The 19,441-nt window shown below is 46.8% G+C and overlaps 4 protein-coding genes across 6 annotated transcripts in view; 2 read left to right on the top strand and 2 right to left on the bottom strand.

Moving 5' to 3' along the window:
- The window catches only part of LOC117837544 (uncharacterized), a 32,715-nt gene extending 28,192 nt beyond the window's left edge, over positions 1-4,523 (bottom strand). For 2 of the 3 annotated variants that reach the window (XR_004636370.2, XM_034717215.2), the window contains exons 1-13: positions 4,128-4,521; positions 3,965-4,038; positions 3,742-3,775; positions 3,584-3,642; positions 3,294-3,408; positions 3,157-3,194; positions 2,902-2,999; positions 2,701-2,756; positions 1,611-1,920; positions 1,200-1,315; positions 851-907; positions 309-374; positions 100-174 (exon numbers count right to left, since the gene is read on the bottom strand). Coding sequence is in view for 2 of the 3 variants with exons in the window: in XM_034717215.2 (XP_034573106.1) it covers positions 100-174; positions 309-374; positions 851-907; positions 1,200-1,315; positions 1,611-1,920; positions 2,701-2,756; positions 2,902-2,999; positions 3,157-3,194; positions 3,294-3,408; positions 3,584-3,642; positions 3,742-3,775; positions 3,965-4,038; positions 4,128-4,358 (1,329 nt within the window). In the remaining variant the exon portion in view is untranslated. The other variant, XM_034717216.2, reaches the window with a different exon arrangement.
- Positions 4,524-4,825: 302 nt separating this feature from the next.
- LOC117837545 (expansin-B8) lies at positions 4,826-6,062 on the bottom strand. Its single transcript, XM_034717217.2, has 2 exons — positions 5,708-6,062; positions 4,826-5,615 (listed from the first exon to the last, which is right to left on the bottom strand). Exons 1-2 carry the CDS (start codon positions 5,877-5,879, stop codon positions 4,978-4,980), a joined length of 810 nt encoding a protein of 269 aa, XP_034573108.1. The 5' UTR covers positions 5,880-6,062; the 3' UTR covers positions 4,826-4,977.
- Positions 6,063-10,877: 4,815 nt separating this feature from the next.
- Positions 10,878-12,984, top strand: LOC117836230 (expansin-B7). Its single transcript, XM_034715618.2, has 3 exons — positions 10,878-11,414; positions 11,512-11,696; positions 12,071-12,984. Exons 1-3 carry the CDS (start codon positions 10,980-10,982, stop codon positions 12,411-12,413), a joined length of 963 nt encoding a protein of 320 aa, XP_034571509.1. The 5' UTR covers positions 10,878-10,979; the 3' UTR covers positions 12,414-12,984.
- A 3,870-nt stretch (positions 12,985-16,854) lies between these two features.
- Positions 16,855-19,295, top strand: LOC117838538 (protein NRT1/ PTR FAMILY 6.3). Its single transcript, XM_034718601.2, has 2 exons — positions 16,855-17,811; positions 18,359-19,295. The coding sequence occupies exons 1-2, from the start codon at positions 16,904-16,906 to the stop codon at positions 19,155-19,157; spliced, it is 1,707 nt and encodes a 568-aa protein (XP_034574492.1). The 5' UTR covers positions 16,855-16,903; the 3' UTR covers positions 19,158-19,295.
- The last annotated feature ends 146 nt before the right edge of the window (positions 19,296-19,441 follow it).

Raw genomic sequence — 19,441 nt, 5'->3', positions numbered from 1 at the left:
TACAACTTAAGGAAATTACCATCAAGTTACTAAGGGGAAACAATTGGGATAATGTCTGGCAAGAAAGTATAGCAGGTTATGTTTGTTATTTCTAGGTACCTGAAGAAGATAGCTGTGAAGCCAATCCAACGTTTGAGGAAACGAATTTGCTGATATGTCAACAATGGTCAATCCCTGAACAAGATTTTTTTTTATATATAAAAAAGCTTAGAAACACACACTCTAACACCGGACAAAATACATCAGATACATTAAATGATAACACAACAATTTAAAACGTACCACCCTGTTGATCAAGAAAAACTTACCTGTGACTCAAAAGAACAAAGGTAGTCCTGAATAAGCTTAAGGTTGTTTATAAGTTTTCGATGATCCTGAGTAACATCAGAAAATAGCATCAAGTAACATTCAGATACTACTTGCATGAGGTAACCAACTTGAAGGTAGGTCCAACAAATTCATCACTTAATAGGAATAATTGTATCATGCATCATATACACTTATCCCCATAGGAAGACCCATATAACTTCCAAGGTGCAACCTTGTGAGACAGCTGGACACCCTTCAGAATCATAGAATACCTATGACTAAGCTTGGTGACTGCAAGTGCCGGTAAGACTTCATACACGCATTGCAGATAAATAACCACTGGCTGCATGCAATATGATATTAGCTGGCAGGTAGGTATCACCATTGACCATTCACCGTGCAACATTTCCTCCCATGAAAAACAACTACCATTTAATGTCAATTACAATTTCTTTTCAGCATATCGGTTGCACAACAATTTCAAAGAAATAACAGTTTGTCAATTGCATGTGTACCAGAGCTTCCATAGAGGTGTAGATACCTGAGGAAGGCAATTATCTCTGAAAGCTCTAGTGGCTATCCATTCCTCTAACAATGCCTGAACACAGTAATAAAGCAAATGAGAATAGGAGCTTAAACATGAATCAAAAATCCATGTAATGAGAGTGTAGAAGCGATCCATGATAAATATGGCCCACAAATCAGCAGCTCCCATTCAAAAGGTGTGCCCAGCCAACGGACTTTTGCCCTCGCGATTCCCAAAAAAGGCCAGTAACATTAACCTTTAAGCATTTACATGGGCGGTTCTTAATCCTCTTATGTATTCAATACAACTTGTATTTCAAAGACAATAAAAACCAAAAGCATGCTAAACCAATGAGAGAACAGACCTTGTGATCAAAGTCAGACATCCTCAGCACAATTGGAACAACTATCGGTTCAGCAGCAGGTTTATCTTTCTTGGCAGTGTTATTCTTCGGTTGGCCCAAATCTTTGTGCCCATCACCTACAAGGCATAGATAGCAGTGGTTTCTTCTGAGTGCACCAGCAAAGGTCACAAATCACCTGGCAGTGCAGTAATGTAAAAATTTTGGAGGTACTTAAGATTTTGTTCTTTGCTTCTTTATTTTCATTGTCCTATTTGGCATGCCCCCACACTTCAAAGAAAGAGTATGCTTGCCTTATACTAGTCTTGTAAATTTGATACTTGAGCGCTCAAGTGTGCTTTAAACTTGTTGCAAATGAAGACAAATTGACCACATACAAATAAAAAAATCAATGCCACTTTCCTTTTTACTTACTTTCATCTTTGGGATTTTTTTCTTGAGAATACACAGAATCATGAGTACTAGTTTTGTGGCTCTCAGCATAAGATAGCCCTTCACTGATTCTACCTTCCTCCAGTATGCATTCCTTGCTTTTGACAAAATTTTCATTTTCTGTTGTGGGACTCATTCTGTTCTCGGCTAGTCCATTTTTGGATTGATGTTCTGTCTTCCTTGCTGCAGAGATGCCTGAATTTTCAGAATCCGGTACCGTTTTCTCTGTCCTGGAATTATCATCTCTCTTTTCCTCATCCATAAGATAAATGCTTGGATCCAAATGTATTCCCTGCAGTGAGATACAATCTAATATAAGGTTGATTTATGTATACATATGGTCCCGTATTAAAATGTGTATGTTGTAGATCATGTGTCTACCTTTGAATCCCAATCCAGGTATTAAGAAAAGGAAATGCCAATTACAAATTAAATTTACAATTTATTAGATAGGCAACGCCTGGTTCCAAACAAATAGAAACACTAGGTCACTAAAAAGACAAAATATTAGTATGTAGAAAGGACCTATGCAGCACAAACATACCACCAGACTTTGTAAATGCATTAAACACATATAGTGCTTGGAGATGTCTGGTCCAATTGATTCACCTACGTCCAAAGTTTAGGTGGCAACATGGTCCTGCCATCACTACAACGAATTGCATGCAATTGCCATGTTGTACAAATAGTCATATGCACAAGAGCACTCACAGAACAAGACATATGCAGGTATGCTCTAATCTACCTAGCACAACCATGTATCTAAGCCTCCATACTGATATCAACATTACATAATTCTCTTTTCTAGATATTATTTCTGGATAATCATGCTCTCATGTGCACATTAACCGTGTCAAAAAAAATTCCTTTTTGGAACAAAAAATCTAGATATAGTATTTGCATGTCTTGAACCTTCTATCCATCCATGCTTGCCTCCATGAAACACTGATGAGAACAAAGGACAAGGAGAAAGGTACAGGAGATCATAGTATGGTGGGGTGGTCTTTTGTGTGGTAGGCTTGGAGAAACACATGAATGTAATATTGAAATTTATCCTGACACAAGGCAGTACCTCAATAATAATTGGCTTCCCATCTTTCATGGCCTTCTTCAAATCGCCAGCCAAACCTAGAAGAAGGTAGTAGGAAGTACGGGCCAAAATTATAAGGTAACCAAGAGAAATCAATGAAGTGATTATAGCTGTTTTGCTCAGATAAAGTGTCCATGATATTTGCAGAACAGAGTACCTTTTATTTCATAAAACACTGCATACCTTTGCGTACAACTCTGCATTCTCTGCAGAATTCAGTGATAAGCTCTTCGGGAGAGTCAAAATCACGAGCCCAAACGGGAACAGAAGTAAGTGGTGCACTGCATGTGTTAATCATATTAGAAATTTATAAGCCCAAATTCAAATCACGAGTGATCCACAAATCTTTGGAAAGAGGAGGAACCAAGGGCAGTGCAGAACTTAGATAATTGCATTTTTTTTCCCCCTTGAACGGCCAAAAAAGAAGATGTTACTTACTCTGTTGATGTCCGCAGCAACTCATACACCATGTCTGTCTGCGTGTTGTAGCCAGTAAAATTGGTAGTCAAGATGAACAAGGGTAGAGAAACAAAGCATACGAGATGTGAGTGATGAAGTGGCGAAGATAACTAAACCTGCAGAACATTAGGCAAATTGAGCCTCTGAGCAAGTTGCGTAGCGATTGTTGATTTTCCAGTACAGGCAGTTCCACACACCAAGATTACTAGTGGTACTCTTTGATGATGGAACCTGCATGCAGTCAGGGATGAGCACAGCAGAAACACATTGTTTGAGTGCCACTGAAGTAAGAGAGAAGAAGAGTTTGCTAAAGTACTAGGCCTAGCACGAATATACCAGAAGCATAAACATTATCAACTACTGCTCTGCAATAGACAAACAGAAGGTGTTTTTCCCAGCAGAGTACCTTGTCATCATTTTATAGCGATTTATATAGTCCTCACCGTATCCGCGTTTCTCCATAAGCTGTGGAAGAAGGGAAGAAAAGTTGCCTGATCAGTCGAGAAAGTAGCATGCAGCAGGTATTATTCCCCAGAAGCAGGAGGGAATAGGAAGGCACCTAACCTTGAATAGATTAGCCTCTAGATCACTCTGGGAACTGCAAAATGATGAAATCCAGGAGTTAAAAAGGTAGTGTGTGTATACAAAGATTATTCGACAGGATGAAAACAGGATAGATGGTGGGGAGGGGGATGCAAGAACAGCACGCATAGAGTAATCTTGAGCGTGCAGCAGAATGAGAAGGTGATGAATAAGGATGAAAATAAGAAAGAGTGGTAGTCCATACACATCAAGCAGGCTGTTGTCGACAAGCAGCTTCTTGAGCTCAAGGGCTATCTTGATGGCGACATGATTAGGAATCTGTATGTAGGCAGAGTATGTTAGAAAAAAAAACAAAATGGGATGGATTGATCGATATATAGAAACAGGAAATGAAGAAAAGATAGTACCTTTGTGACGGTGAGCATCCTGCTGAGGAGGAACCTGGAGAGGACGTAGTAGTGGTCGGCGTTGTCGCCGAGCCAGACCTTGACCTTGACGAAGTCGTACTTGGAGGAGGCGTTGCGGGAGGGGAGCGGCTGCGGCTGCGCGGCGGAGGAAGCGGCGGCATCAGCGCGGTCGGGCGGCGGGTCGGGATCGGCGAAGGCGGGTGCTGGTGCTTGGCCCAGCTGCTGCTGCATCGGGTTCGGATCGGAGAATGGGGTGGGGATCAGGGATGGACGCGATGCGACGGAGGATCGAATCGGAGAGGAAGGAGGAGAAAGAGGAGGAGGAAGAAGAATCTGCTGCGTTGCGTTGGCGTTGCTCTGCCCCTGCCGTCGTTGTTTGCCGCTCGAACCTCACCACCTGGCTGGGCTGCGGGCCTTTTGTGCGCGGCGGGGGCTGGGCCTGGGCCGGTCACCTTGGAATCTTTTTTGTAGCTTATCAAGTGCATGCTGTTGTCAGTCAATTATATTGTTGTTGGTTGCTGGCTTGCTGCAGAACAAACAATGCAGTCAAGTCTGCTAGGCTCCAAGAACACAGGCAGAGTTGCAGAGGGCACATGAGCCACACAGGGACTACTCTAGTCTGCAGGGAGCAACTGGCTTCTAGTGTAGTACCTTGATGATCAAATTTGTATTTTTCGATTGAGGACAGATCCATTCCATTGCATTGGTAGTTAAATAGAGTCTTAAGTATTGTAGATACATACATGCATACATACACTCCATCCATGGCAGTAATATAAGTAAGTAATAATTATTAGTACAGATGATCGACGAACGCAAGATGCAATCCAACAACTAATCGTGGAATCGATCAGGAGTACTGGACGAATGATCTGTAGAATGTGTTTGGCCTCCAGTTGACGGGGATGACGTCTCGCGCCACCAGCGTCTTGCCGGAGTCGCTGCGCAGGCGGATGGAGAATGGCGGCCGCAGGCGGTGGTTGGAGTCGAGGCGCCAGATGGAGCCCCACGACTCGCGCATCGCCGTCCACCGTCCGCCGCCGCCCCGACGAGATGATTCCATGAGGTCCACCTGCACGACGTCGCCGTCGCCGTTCTCGTACTCGACGAGCACGGCGAAGTAGACCTGTGTGGAGCCCTCCTCGACGTGGAAGCCGACCTTGAGGCCGGGGAACTCGCAGGGCACTCTGGCGAACTGGATGTCGATGATGCCGGCTCGCCGGAGGTCTTCGTTGCGGCCGGGCTTGGCCAGCTTGCCGAAGGCGGTGCCGCTGAGGTCGAAGTGGTATGGCGCCGCCGGCACGGGGAAGTAGTTCATGTCGGTGATGACCACCGTCTCGGTGCGGCCGGAGCAGGCGGGGTGCTTGGAGCACCTGATCTTGTAGCAGGACCCGCATCCCTTGCCGTCGCGGAACAGCGGCTGGTTGCCGCAGGACGTCATCGACATGAACGGGTACTCGTTCACCTTCTTGAAACCGCAAGCGCCGCCTGCATGTTTCATTTGTAGAGATGAACCTCTAGTGGTACTGGAATGGAACGGAATGAATGCAACCAGCAAGTGCAATGCAAGAGATACCTACCGTTGTCGTAGGGCCCGGCGCCGTTGGGCTGGCCGTACCAGGTGGCCCTGGCGTTGCCCCACTGCATCTGCATCAAGCTGCTGCTGCTGCTGTCGTTGTAGCTCACGGAGGAGGCGGCGGCGGCGGCGGCCTGAAGCAGAAGCAGGAGGGAGATTGATGACAACACCCCCATTGTTTCCAGCTACGACCGACCTGAGAGCTGCCTGCTTGGATCGGATCGATTGAGCTAGCTAGCTAGTAGCAACTACTCTCTATCTCTACTTGTTGGTACGGAACGGTGATGGATCCGTCTCGGAGGGGTAGCTACCTATTTGTATATATATTATATGTAATAAAGCTGATGGCTGCACATGGCTTTGATGGATCCATCGATTAAATAAGCAATGCATGGGCTTAACTTGCATTCACCTTTAATTTTACTTGCTGGAGCATCTTGTGCTTGTTTAACAACAATTTAGCTACACATACTGCTGCATCAGCATACAGCATAGCAGTTGCAGGGCCTGAAACCTTGGGAATCAGAACATAGGCGCAGTGGACTTACTCAGATTCTTACACTACAGCAGGCAGCAGGCCCATTCCTAACAACAATTTAGGAATTACTAACCAAGTAATAAGCATGCATCTATCACTCTGTCCATACTGCTTTTAAAGCCTAATGGAGATTGATAAGGAGACGCAGAGCACGTGTCGTGGTCTAATTAAGATGCATGCATGGGATCAATCAGTGGAGATGCATGTATACAAATGAAATATATGAAGAAGATTGGGGCCGGGCATATGCATGTGGGTTGGATTGGATTATAGTCTTGCGCGGCGGACTCCATCTAACATAACATGATGCATGCCTGTTGCCTGGGACTGATATAGATCGACATGAGTCTTCTCTCTGCACGCAGGGCCATCAGCATGCATGTGGTAGATAGAGCTTAGGCTTTCTTTCTTTCTCTTTTTTATAAGGATAGAGCTTAGGTTAGGTAGGCGCATGCATGGATCCATCAGGATCAGCAATATTTTTTTTTTTGAAGTAATGCAGGAGCGTTGCAGTCTCACTTAACAAGGAAGCAAGCCGGGGATACATACATAAAAAAATAAAGACTCACTCGACAACACATTAGAAAATAGCTAGGAGAGCTGAGGCCTACCACAGGCCGCTACTCGCAGCAACACCTCCTCTTTAACTAAGCTAAACACCTGGACAGGACAGCAGTGAGGCACTTGCGCGAAAATCCTACGATTCCAGATGTCGTTTCAGGCTGTGATCATGCATGAGGACTGCAGCGACTGATCTCTGTTTCCTGAAGCTGAGAGGCTCTAATAAAGTGCTGGACCACCAGTTTTGTACATTGTCCTCATCTATACTTGGACTCTGAAAGTTGAGATTGGTCCAATTGGACACCAAGTGCCATACTTGTCTAGCAAAACAGCTCCTGGTCATGCACACAGCGGGCAAACCGTTCCTGATCATTAGCTTATCAGCAGTTAGAATTTTGGAGTGTACAGCGTATGAGCAACCAAGCACAGAATTTATGCTTGCCTTCCGCATGTATGCGCACGCCACAAGGATATATCGGCCATCAAAAATATTGTGCATCCCATAAAGCTGGACTCGATAAGCAGATTTTGCAGTTCGTCGCCAACGTCAGTGACAAACCAGTGAATTCGGCCATCTGATAAACCTCTAGTCCTCCATTTGTGATTGGTGTGGTCTTCTCTAACTGAATCATTCTTTCGCCATGCAAGCTTGTAAAGTAAAGAGAAGCCACAAGAAACTCCTACGTAATCTGTCAATCTTCTTAGTAGCCCATTTCTTCGAAGCAAAAACTGTTAAGAAATAAATTGGCACCGTACCGAGGTATATAACCAACCACATGCGTACGCATGCCATGATCATATCGATCGATAATGTATATTATTATATACTAGGCCGGCAGGAATGGCCTTGATAGAAGGATGAGGAAGGTCAGGATCCGAATCCGATAGCTTGTAAAGAGAAGGTAGCCCATAACCACCACTTTCAGGCCCATAGTCATTGCGAAGTTATGGGATGTTTAGATCTTTAGTCCGGACTAAAATTCATATCACATCGAATATTCGAAGGCTAATTACACATATGAAGGCTAATTCCCAAGACGAACCTATCCAGCCTAATTAATCCATCATTAGCACATGTTTACTGTAGCACCACATTGTCAAATCATGAACTAATTAGGCTTAATAGATTCGTCTCGCAAATTAGCCTCCATCTGTGCAATTAGTTTTGTAATTAGTCTATATTTAATACTTCTAATTAGTATCTAAACATTTGACGTGACAGGAATTTTAGGACCCACTAGAGAACCAAACGGGCCTTAGTTATACTGGACGAGTAAGAGCATTGCAAAATTTGAACGGAAATTAAGGAATTTTTTTCGGAAGAGGTGCTCGTATTCTTTTATTTGCATGCCATGACTGTCCTATCAGATACTCAAAATAATGTCGGTCTTCCTTGTTGTTTGCCAGGCCCCGTACATTGGGCGGCGCAAATCCACTAAGCAACAATTAGCCCGTACCACCCTAAACAACAATTAGCGAGTGTTTGGGTCCCACTGTCACATTAAATGTTTGGACACTAATTAGGAGTATTAAACATAGGCTAATTACAAAACCAATTTCACAACCCCTAGGCTAAACTATTAAACCTAATTAGTTCATAATTTGACAATATGGTGCTACAGTAAACATTCGCTAATGATGGATTAATTAGGCTTAATAGATTCGTCTCGCGATTTAGCCTAGGGGTTCTCCAGTTAGTTTTGTAATTAGTTCATATTTAGTCCTCCTAATTAGCATCCAAATATCCAATGTGACACGGACTAAACTTTAGCTTCAGGATCCAAACATCCCCTTAGTCCACCCGTAACACATTATTCTTGCCGCGAGGGAAGCACAGGGTGGTCTGGAATGGCAGGTGACGGTGCCAGAGGGCGCGTCGGTGACGGTGGAGCACGAGGCAGCCGGAGTTCTACATCGTCTTTTTATATATAAATATAACTTTCTTTCTCTAAAATATATTTACATTGTTTTATTTATTAAAATATACGAAGTAGGTAGGTTTTTATGTTTTTTTTATAATTCAAATCTCTCGATAGCTTTATCTTTTTAACCATAATTTTGTTCCTAGCGTTTCTTGCGTTCGTGTGACCTTAGATTTGAGCCTTAGTACGTTCTTCTAAAGCTTTTCTTTTTGGTTTAGCGTTTTTAGTTGTACTTGTTTGTTTGCTTGTATGTTTGTGTCGATGATTGCTTCGAGTAGAAGTATCACTGTTCGAAAGATTTGAAGATTAAGAGTTTCAAGAAAGCAAGAGCTGAAGAGAACTGTAAGAGTAACTATTCTTTAGAGAAAGGCAAGTATCCCTAACCATACTTCTATCTATACTTATTTTATAAGAATACCATGTATTAATTGGAACATGGAGCGACCACCCAGGAAACAGTACAACCATAAGACCAACATGCTCTGATCTTGCCTAATTAATTAGAGACTCTGGTTTGTGGTGGTCTTACCGAAAGGGCAAGAGGGGGTCTTGTGATAGGGTATAGCTCGGCTCTTTTGAGTAGTATTCTCTTTGTAGATACTCACCTTAGGGGAGGGTTATGCACACGTAACTGTCGAAACCTTAGCGGACCACTACCTACTAGGGAATCTTTGTAAAGGTCTCGTAACGTCCCTATGCAGTCACACCTTGGTAGTATGATAAGTGCCTACTTTTGCACAGCATGGTTGGATCCAAAATTCTTTTGAACTTTTACACGACTTATGGTGAAAGTGTACAACCTTTGCAGAAAGTAAAACTGGTATATTAGCCGTGCTCACGGTCAAGAGCGGTCTGGATCCTCACATGATTAATAAACTTGAAGATAGACTTAAATCATTATTTTGGTTATTTCTTATGGCCTTACTGAGTACCAACCATAAGTGTACCCACCCTTGCTTACTGCTGCTCAGAAGAGGAAGATGTGTGAAGTTATTCTGAAGATGATGCTGAGTTCTAGGCGTACGCAACCCCCAGTCGATTGCCTGTGAAGTTTGGAGCCTTCGTTTTCAGGAATAAGTTGTATCTATGATAGACTCGTAAATCTTTATTTATATATATTTATGTGATACTGTTATTGTTATTCACTAATGATGTTACTGTATATATAGGTACCACTTGATTTTGTTTTAAAACCGGATTTGACAGAAAGTGCGACTTAGCGTGAGCCCGCGAGGTATTAATGGCTATGGTAACTACATTGTGAAGTATAACTACATTTTTTTATTTTGTATTTGCACAAGCGCCTCGTAAACTTAGGTACCGGCCTGTTGTTTGCCAAATTGAAGGTGTGAAATGGATTAAGCATTCGTTGTTGTAGGCTGGCTGGCTCTAGCATGCTTGGTTGCTCGTGACCACAGGGCAAGGCAAGGGCAAAGGCGGCATGCAAGCTGGTGGGGTCGCTCCAGCCGCATGTGACGACCCATGGATCCATATCATCAGCTGGGCTTCCTGGCCATGCATCACCCCATGAATGAGCAGCAGCTAGCAACAGATGAGGAAGGTTTCAAAGTTATTGCTCTTGCAAGAACAGGATTATTGCTCTCGATCGCTAGCTCCGTGTTCAGGAAGGACTGACTGATGATCAGGCCGGAGATGAGAAGCCGATGGATCGGACTAGGCGGCTGAATTAATTAGAGGAAACGACGATGGATCCTGTAATGTGTGATGGCATCCATCAGCTAGCTGTGTTCCTTGTTTGTTGTCGCATCAGCTTTCTGTGTTCCTTGGCACTACGTACTACATGACTAGTACGTCTCAGTGCTAGTAATAAATAGTAATGGCTGCGTAGCTTAATTTAATAGACACGGATTAATGTTTGTGGCCTGCAGTGCAGGCAGCTAGCTGATGATAGATCGATCGATGAAGCACGCATGAGTCAAGTAGTAGTACATGCTCGTGACCCCCGGGCGGGCAGGATGACATGTATGGGAGGGCAACAGGCCAAGCAGCAGGTCGATCAAGGGCACAAGCAGCCAGGCGCATGTGAAGTGAGCGAGTGGCCACCCGTGGGCGATGGACGATGGACGACGACGCCTCCCGTGCCCCACTCGATCTGATGATGATCCAACAAGCTAGCTAATATAAGGCGGCCTGTAAATGAGCCTGCTATAAATACATCTTGGTATCGACCGGCCAGGCCAATCCTCCATCATCATCATCATCATCATCATCATCTCATCCCAATACATACCAGCATGGCCTCCTCCTACAAGCAGAAGCAGCGTGCCGTCGCGGCCGCGCTGCTCTTCCTGCTGGTGGCTCACGCCAGCTGCTCCACCAAGCAGCACAAGAGCAGCAAGCAGCATAAGGCCCACGCCGCCCCTATTCCAACGACGCCGCCGGCGACGGCTCCAACAACGACCCCTCCTCCACCATCGAGTTACTCCAGTCCTCCCAGCGGCGGCGGCTACCCGCCGGCCAACAACGGCAGCGGCGCCGACTCAGGTAGTGCTGGGGGGTGGCTGAACGCCCGCGCGACGTGGTACGGCGCCCCCAACGGCGCCGGCCCCGACGACAACGGCGGCGCCTGCGGGTTCAAGGGCGTCAACATGCCGCCCTTCTCGGCCATGACATCCTGCGGGAACGAGCCACTCTTCAAGGACGGCAAAGGATGCGGATCATGCTACCAGGTAGCTAGCTACTTGAATTGCTCCTCCAATTGAGAATTGCCATTGCCAGGACGCAACATCCATCGATCGATCCTAACATTGCGTTAATATTGCAAAGATCCGGTGCTTGGCCCACCCTGCTTGCTCCGGCATCCCCGAGACGGTGATCATCACAGACATGAACTACTACCCGGTGGCCCCCTACCACTTCGACCTCAGCGGCACGGCCTTCGGCGCCATGGCCAAGGACGACCGCAACGACGAGCTCAGGCACGCGGGAATCATCGACATTCAGTTCAAAAGGTATATTGATTTTATATTTATTTAATTTGCCGTCCGTTACGGCAGGCAACATACATATCCGTGCTTTGCTAGCTGTGGGGACGCTTTCTCATCCTTTTGCTTCGCGCATGCACACACAAAGCATGCAAAAGTGCATTATATTCTTCCTTTTTGCATACATACTCCTACTACCTTTTTCGATCCTTTTTGCATACTACTTAAAGTAGATGAGATAATAATAGGTGTGCATGCATGCCAGGCCATTAACTAACTAACTCACTCACTAACTAACTAACTAACTAACTAACTACAATATGCATGCAATGCATGGGCCCAATGCAAAAATCTAATTGAAAGCAGGGGATTTGGATGTGACACACATACACTTACTGCAGGGTTGCTTGCCAGTACCCTGGTCTGACGGTTACGTTCCACATCGAGCGCGGTTCCAACCCCAACTACCTGGCGGTGCTGGTGGAGTACTCCAACGGCGACGGCGACGTGGTGCAGGTGGACCTGATGGAGTCGCGGGCCGAGGACGGGGAGCCCACGGGCGTGTGGGAGCCCATGCGCGAGTCCTGGGGGTCCATCTGGCGGATGGACACGCGGCGACCGCTGCAGGGGCCCTTCTCGCTGCGGGTCACCAACGAGTCCGGCAAGACGCTGGTGGCGGACAACGTCATCCCGGCGGACTGGCAGCCAGACAACGTCTACAGCTCCATCGTCCAGTTCGACTAGCTAGCTAGCTTATATATATCTTATTATTATTATTTGTTGTTATATATATATATATATTATTATAGGGAGAGAGTCGGAGGCGTCCATATACATGATGGGAATATGGGATGGAACATGCTGGAACAACCTAGATAGAGGCCGGCCGGCCGGGCCCCTTTAATTTGGCTTTTTTTGTTGTCACCTTCAGCCCGTGCTCTCCCCTCCTGTTTATTAATTTGGTCTTTTCCCAAGACCTCGAGTGGCTGTTGGCGAGGGTGTTCGCCTAGCCCTCCTAGGTTTGATCCTTGGGATCGGACCTAGGTATTTTACCAGGGTTTTTCCCAATTACGCTAAGGATTAATCTTAAGTTTGCTGGAGTACACGCACGCGTGCGCGGTTCCAGGTGTGACTTGACTTGTATGATACCGCATGTTTCTTTCTGGAGGTTTAGGCCTCCCAATCTCTTCCACAATGTGTATGGACACGCACGTGTGTGTACATGTGGTGTGAGTGTGAAGTGTGTTAGTTGTGTGCGTCCTTGTTGTACCTTAAAAAAATTAATTTGTGTGCTCGATCTGCTTTCTTCACTGTCTGGATACTGGATTCATCGTTGTTGGATGCTAGCTAGCTTCTTTTGCACCACGCCACTCATCACGGGCTTTTGTTTCGTTTCGCCGGCCTACAGCTCATTCAGCCGTTGTCATTCCTCCGAGTCCCACCCTACCAAGGCATGCAGCTTTATCACGGGCTTTTGGTAGTGAACCTTCCAATCGAAATGGAAGGTATATGGATCATCAATCAATCAGAATTAATATACATAGTGCTGGCTGTGCCGCCTTTAATTAATTTTCATTCCAACCCCCAACGAGCGAGCGAAAGATAGTGCTTTTTTTCACGCGTGCATTTCAATCTTCTATTCTTTGTGGTGGTTGTACTTAGGGTTTTATTCGTTGGACTCCAGCAAACAGTGCAGTAGCATGTTATGTTAGCTATTCTATTTCTGGGCGGCCATGCATCACAGGACATGACGCTTATTCTATATCTACCACTTACCAGCATAGATTCCTTCATTAGTGTGCATGGGAGCAACACTTTTTAATTAACTTGACCCGATCCTCATTTTGCATACACACACACACCCGCGCCACGCTTGCAACTTGGTATGATTATTTTGACCAGATGCAAACAATACACAAAGTTATAACTAGTTGCAACTCTGTTGTAGTTCGAGTTGCAATTGATGGTACATAGATATGCAACTCGCTTAAATGATAAAAAAAAATATATTCATATTAGATCTAGTTTTGTTAAGAATATTCTTTTGAGACAGATGGAACAAACAGTTTGTCAATCGGGGTTACGGTTTAGGAGAAAATTTGTTTCAAATATTCGAACCAACAAAAGATTCCATCCATGCATGCATGCAGTCTGCTGGGATTTGTATGCTAGGTGGCTTTACTTGGTATGTGAAAAATACAAATTAACAAAGGAAGTACTCACCGCATGTTTAGTTGGGTGCGCTGATTGCTCCAACCTAATGCGCCCACCGGCCTTGGTGCATTCTACGTACAGGATGCACCAGGTGTATTATAGCAAAACGGTGTGTGCGACATGGATTAGTTATTGGATTATTAATCATTCGCATGCAGGTAGACGCCCCGGATTATCTGGCGTCGCTAGCTTAATTAGCTGACGGTAATTGTCATCGGTGGTCGCAGCACCAAGCAATTGTAGCATCCAGCATCGGATTTCAATGAATGCTACGACTACATACATGGGCCAGCCCACCAAGCTTAAAACGACGAATACACAGGCGGCCACTTAGCTTGCTTGTTGAATGTGTAGCATCATCGTATCTTGCTTGAGATGTGGTGAACCAACCATGTGTTGGAAAGCGCACTGCAGATTTTGTAAGGCCCACCTTGGCCTTGATGGGGACAAGATGACTTGTCTTTAACAAGGGCAAATTTGTCTTTTCACAGTTCCTTAGTCCATAAGGAGATATTTTATTGGTTCCAGTGTCTTGTGGCAAACAGTCCTTCGGCAAAGACAAGAATGAACCATGTCCTGTGGCTAATGCCGCATTTCTACCATGTCCAGGAGCAAAATTTCCCTTGTACATACAAGGAGCAGTTAACTGCCGATCGAGGATGCGCACGTACAGCTGGCCCTAGCTATAGTCAGCCGTTACAATGTAGTACAGGTTGACCGACTAGACTATTTTACTTGCTAACAGTAACGGTACGGTACATGTGTAGGCATATGCCGGTTTCGTTCGATCCGTTGGTGTCATCGTCGAGCCAGCCATATACATACATACATACTGTGTACTACATGCATGCATGTATGGACATCTCCTCCTCGAATAAGACGATATCGTATTGATCATTTGCAGTAAGGATCTCAACTTTCATGGAATAAACCCGCAGTCCAAATTTTGAAGAAAGAGGAGCTCGAGTGAAAAAAGGAGGGAACGGAGCGGGTTATTGCTGATCTCATTTGTGTCATTGCTGCCATACTGAAGCTGCCTTGCTTATGCTTGATGACCATGAAAAATGGTTGCCAGCCAGCCAGCCACTCCATTTTCTGGTGAATGTTCAGTGAAAGCTTGCTGGACTTCCCTTCCTCACTTCAAATTGATTTTATTTGCTTCAGATTCACAACGTGCATCCTAATTTTGTAGGTGAACCCTGGCTCTGTGTTGTTGACGAGCCAAGCCCCTAAGTTTATAAATTGAACTCCGATTTGCTAGGATGTTGTGTTCAATGCAGTTATTTCTTTAGTTAAAAAAAATCAGCTTACAGATAGTAGCAGCAGCAGCTTGTGGCATCATTGTAAACACACAGACTGCTAATAAGCACGAATTGGTTGGGTGTTTCTGTCTATATACTCAACACAGCAATATAACACATTGGATAGTGTTTCCTGCAATTTGTACAAGTGGAATCGAGTAAAAATAAAACACAATAAAATAAAATAAGACAGAGTAGTGACAATTAAGCATATTTGAAATAAGATGCTACATTAATATTTAAACACATTGGATAGCGTTCTTAGACCCAATAGCATCTGAAAGCCTGAAACAAACCGGCTGGGCTATATTTGATGGGTTCCAGGCTGTTCATCTGGATCAACATCCGTAAGCTCTTGTTGACCCAAAGATGAAAATCTGAAACGAGGACGCTTGCTGGCGGGATCTGTTTAAGTGAACAGCAATGCCAACAAAACTGAGCTTCAATGTCATCTTAGAGAATTCTCTTGAACGAATCTTTAACGGGAAGGAAAATTCCTGCATTGCGCTTGAACCGTCAGCTTTATGTTGGGTGGATTGGCTGTTTTGCTTATTTGTGTGTGATTGAGTGTGACTTTGTTCAAGAGAATTCACTTGTCTGAACAATGCCTGAATGCTGATGTCGTTGACGTTCCAGGAGCACCTGGAGTCCTGGAGCAGCAAATATTGGTGGCAAATGCCAATTGCAATGCCAGCGATGCCGTTACAGATGATTCTTTCGAGTCGTTGTCGATGAGGAAAGAGACAGTTGAATTGTCACCAGGCACGCCGCCCGCCTCGGCCGGGGGAGAGGGAGGAGAAGTCGGGGGAGAGGGAGTGGGGGCTGACCGGATCCGGTGGAGGAAAGGAGAGGGAGGAGAGGAGGTGGGGCCGAAGGGAGGAGGAGAGGAGGCCCGTGGGCGTTGGAATTAAAGAGGAGGTCTGGGCGCTGGAATTAAGGAGAGGTAGGAGAGAAAGTGGGGCGCGCGCATTGTGTGTGCAGGTACGGGGGACGTTTTGTCCAAGTTGGAAACGCCAATTGATTTAGTCCCGGTTGGTAGTTGCAATCGGGACAAAACGCCCCTCCAAATTCCCGAGGGCCACTGGCCTTTACAACCGGGACTAAAGGGGTTCTTTAGTCCCGATTGATGTTACCCATCGGGACTAAAGAGCCCTCCGTTGGTAGCCATCGGAGGCTAATTTAACTCTCTCGCTTGAATAAAAAATGTTTTAATTTAATGGGTATTTGAGCTGAAGGAAATAATTAAGTTAAATTCTTTTGGTTTTCTATTAAATGTGTAGAAATCCAAGTGGAATAAAAATTTAGTGATGGAAATAAAAAATATCATTAGTTTAAAAAATACAATTAATTTTTTATCTACCAACGCACGGGTATTTTTTTTTCTAGTTAAGGATCCTATACGTTCCCTAAGCAACAAACAAGCTAGCTTCTAGCTAGCTGTGACCGGAAAACACTAGGTAGTAGCTAATATAATTAAATTAGTATAATACTATCTATATATCATTACTTTTTTTTACATACAAGAAAGTCCGTATATATAATTTGGCAACAACGTACTTATATTAACGACAGATGCATCGAGCTGCGGCCGCGTGTCCAAATGGAATTCTACTACTCCGATCCTACTATGAGAGTATGTGTCAAGCAGGCTATGGCTATGGCTATTGGCTATATATATGAATAAATAAGCTCAGCAGCTAGCTACCAGGAGAGGAGCCAATGCAAGCCGCAATGGCGGCGCAGCAGCAGCCAAAGACGACGATGGTGGACGCTTGGGACTACAAGGGCCGCCCCGCCGTCCGCTCCTCCTCCGGCGGCTGGTTCTCCGCCGCCATGATCCTGGGCGTGGAGCTCAACGAGCGCCTCACCACGCTGGGCATCGCCGTCAACCTCGTCACCTACCTCACCGCCACCATGCACCTCGGCAGCGCCGCCTCCGCCAACGCCGTCACCAACTTCCTCGGCGCATCCTTCATGCTCTGCCTCGTCGGCGGCTACGTCGCCGACACCTACCTCGGGAGGTACCTCACCATCGCCATCTCCACCGCCGTCCAGGCCACGGGCATGGCAATCCTCACCGTCTCGACGGCGGCCCCGGGCCTCCGCCCGCCGGCGTGCGCCAGCAGCAGCTGCGTGCCGGCCAACGGGAAGCAGCTGGGCGTGCTGTACCTGGGCCTGTACCTGACGGCGCTGGGCACGGGGGGGCTCAAGTCCAGCGTCTCCGGCTTCGGCTCCGACCAGTTCGACGAGACCGACCCCGGCGAGCGCGGCCGCATGGCGCGCTTCTTCAGCTGGTTCTTCTTCTTCATCAGCATCGGGTCGCTGCTGGCCGTCACGGTGCTCGTGTACGTGCAGGACCACCTCGGGCGGCGCTGGGGCTACGGCGCCTGCGTGGCCGCCATCCTCCTGGGGCTCCTCGTCTTCCTCGCCGGCACCACCAGGTACCGCTTCAAGAAGCTGGTGAGGAGCCCGCTGACGCAGATCGCCGCCGTCACCGCCGCGGCCTGGAGGAAGCGCGCGCTGCCGCTGCCGCCCGACCCCGCCCAGCTCTACGACGTCGACGACGCCGCCGCCGCGGGAGAGGACGTCAAGGGAAAGCAAAAGATGCCGCACACCAAGCAATGCAGGTAACTCATTATTCATTCATCGTGTACTATATATTTAGATAGCAATAGCATGCATTTGCATCTACTATGGATGTCGATAGATCCATATATATAGGTACTTTTTTGTATATACATAGGAGGAGAATTCCATGCGAATATTAAACTAGCAATTCAGGGGCAGGCAGCTAGGCTCCCAAAAAATACTTTGGCCATGTGATATTTGGTTTGCTTTTGGGTTCAGTCGAGTCGGTGATGGATGCCCAATCACATGGAGTCTTTGAGCTTTAGCTTGCATCGGTAAAAGGTAAAGTCGTTTGGAATTTGTTGCAATGCAATGTGCAGGGCATGTTATCTGTTCTTGTCACTGCTACTACTGCATATGCTTTAGGGCTTGCTTCACGTGCCTAGCTGCTCACGCATCAATCAATCAATCCACTGACTGCTGCCGAATGCTCTTGCTGTTGAGTACTAATTACATACATTGTTAGAATGTCAGTTAGTGTAATTTATGTTTTCATTATTAATTTATAGTAAGTCTACACAACGTAACATGAATGATGGTATATAGGTTCCTTGAGCGGGCGGCGATCGTGGAGCCATCGCCGGCGTGCACGCTGACGGACGTGGAGGAGGTGAAGCAGGTGCTGCGGATGCTCCCCGTCTGGGCCACCACGATCCCCTTCTGGACTGTTTACGCCCAGATGACCACCTTCTCCGTCGCCCAGGCGCAGGCCATGGACCGCCGCCTTGGATCCTCCTTCCAGGTCCCCGCCGGCTCCCTCACCGTCTTCCTCGTCGCCTCCATACTCCTCGCCGTCCCAGTCTACGACCGCCTCGTCGTGCCGCTCGCCCGCCGCCTCACCGCCAACCCGCACGGCCTCTCCCCGCTCCAGCGAATCTCCGTCGGCCTCCTCTTCTCCACCCTCGCCATGGCCGCCGCCGCGCTCACCGAGCGCCACCGCCGGGACGCATCACTCGCCGGCGCCACGCCCTCCGTCTTCCTGCTCGTGCCGCAGTTCTTCCTCGTCGGCGCCGGCGAGGCCTTCACCTACATCGGCCAGCTCGACTTCTTCCTGCGCGAGTGCCCCAGGGGCATGAAGACCATGAGCACCGGCCTCTTCCTCAGCACCCTCTCGCTCGGCTGCTTCCTCAGCACCGCCATCGTCACCGCCGTCCACGCCGTCACCACCTCCGCCGGACGCCGCCCGTGGCTCACCGACGACCTCGACCAGGGCAGCCTCCACCGCTTCTACTGGCTGCTCGCCGCCATCGGCGCAGCCAACCTGCTCGCCTTCGTCGCCGTCGCCAGAGGATACGTCTACAAGCAGGAGAAGCTCGCCGACGATGACGTCGCCGTCCATGCGTGACGGCTGACTGAGATCAGCACTAGTAGCTAGGCACACCCAGAATGGAAGCTACCTGCATCTGCATCATTATATTTGCGAGCGAGCGAGGTTAAGGCACCTCCCATCCATCGCATCAATAAAAAAGCGTTTTCACCTTCAGTTAGTTTTACCTGTATCCAAGCATTGCATGACAACATATGAAGCATGCCCAGCAGAAATATCCTCATGATTTCAGCGTTAGAATGACACAGTCATTCGAAGCTATTAGCGTAAGTAAGTCGTGTTGGTTCATAGATATTATTATG

The sequence above is a fragment of the Setaria viridis genome, chromosome 9, assembly GCF_005286985.2.
Source record: "Setaria viridis chromosome 9, Setaria_viridis_v4.0, whole genome shotgun sequence".
Taxonomy (NCBI): Eukaryota; Viridiplantae; Streptophyta; class Magnoliopsida; order Poales; family Poaceae; genus Setaria; species Setaria viridis.
Note: the sequence above shows the minus strand (reverse complement) of the source record. Positions and strands in the feature narration are given on the sequence as shown.

Coding starts and splice junctions, on each gene's coding strand:
- LOC117837545 (XM_034717217.2), bottom strand. CDS start 5,879: ATGGGGGTGTTGTCATCAATCTCCCTCCTGCTTCTGCTTCAGGCCGCC. Junction 5,616..5,707: donor CGCCGGGCCCTACGACAACG/GTAGGTATCTCT, acceptor TGAAACATGCAG/GCGGCGCTTGCGGTTTCAAG.
- LOC117836230 (XM_034715618.2), top strand. CDS start 10,980: ATGGCCTCCTCCTACAAGCAGAAGCAGCGTGCCGTCGCGGCCGCGCTG. Junction 11,415..11,511: donor GATGCGGATCATGCTACCAG/GTAGCTAGCTAC, acceptor AATATTGCAAAG/ATCCGGTGCTTGGCCCACCC. Junction 11,697..12,070: donor ATCGACATTCAGTTCAAAAG/GTATATTGATTT, acceptor CACTTACTGCAG/GGTTGCTTGCCAGTACCCTG.
- LOC117838538 (XM_034718601.2), top strand. CDS start 16,904: ATGCAAGCCGCAATGGCGGCGCAGCAGCAGCCAAAGACGACGATGGTG. Junction 17,812..18,358: donor CCGCACACCAAGCAATGCAG/GTAACTCATTAT, acceptor GATGGTATATAG/GTTCCTTGAGCGGGCGGCGA.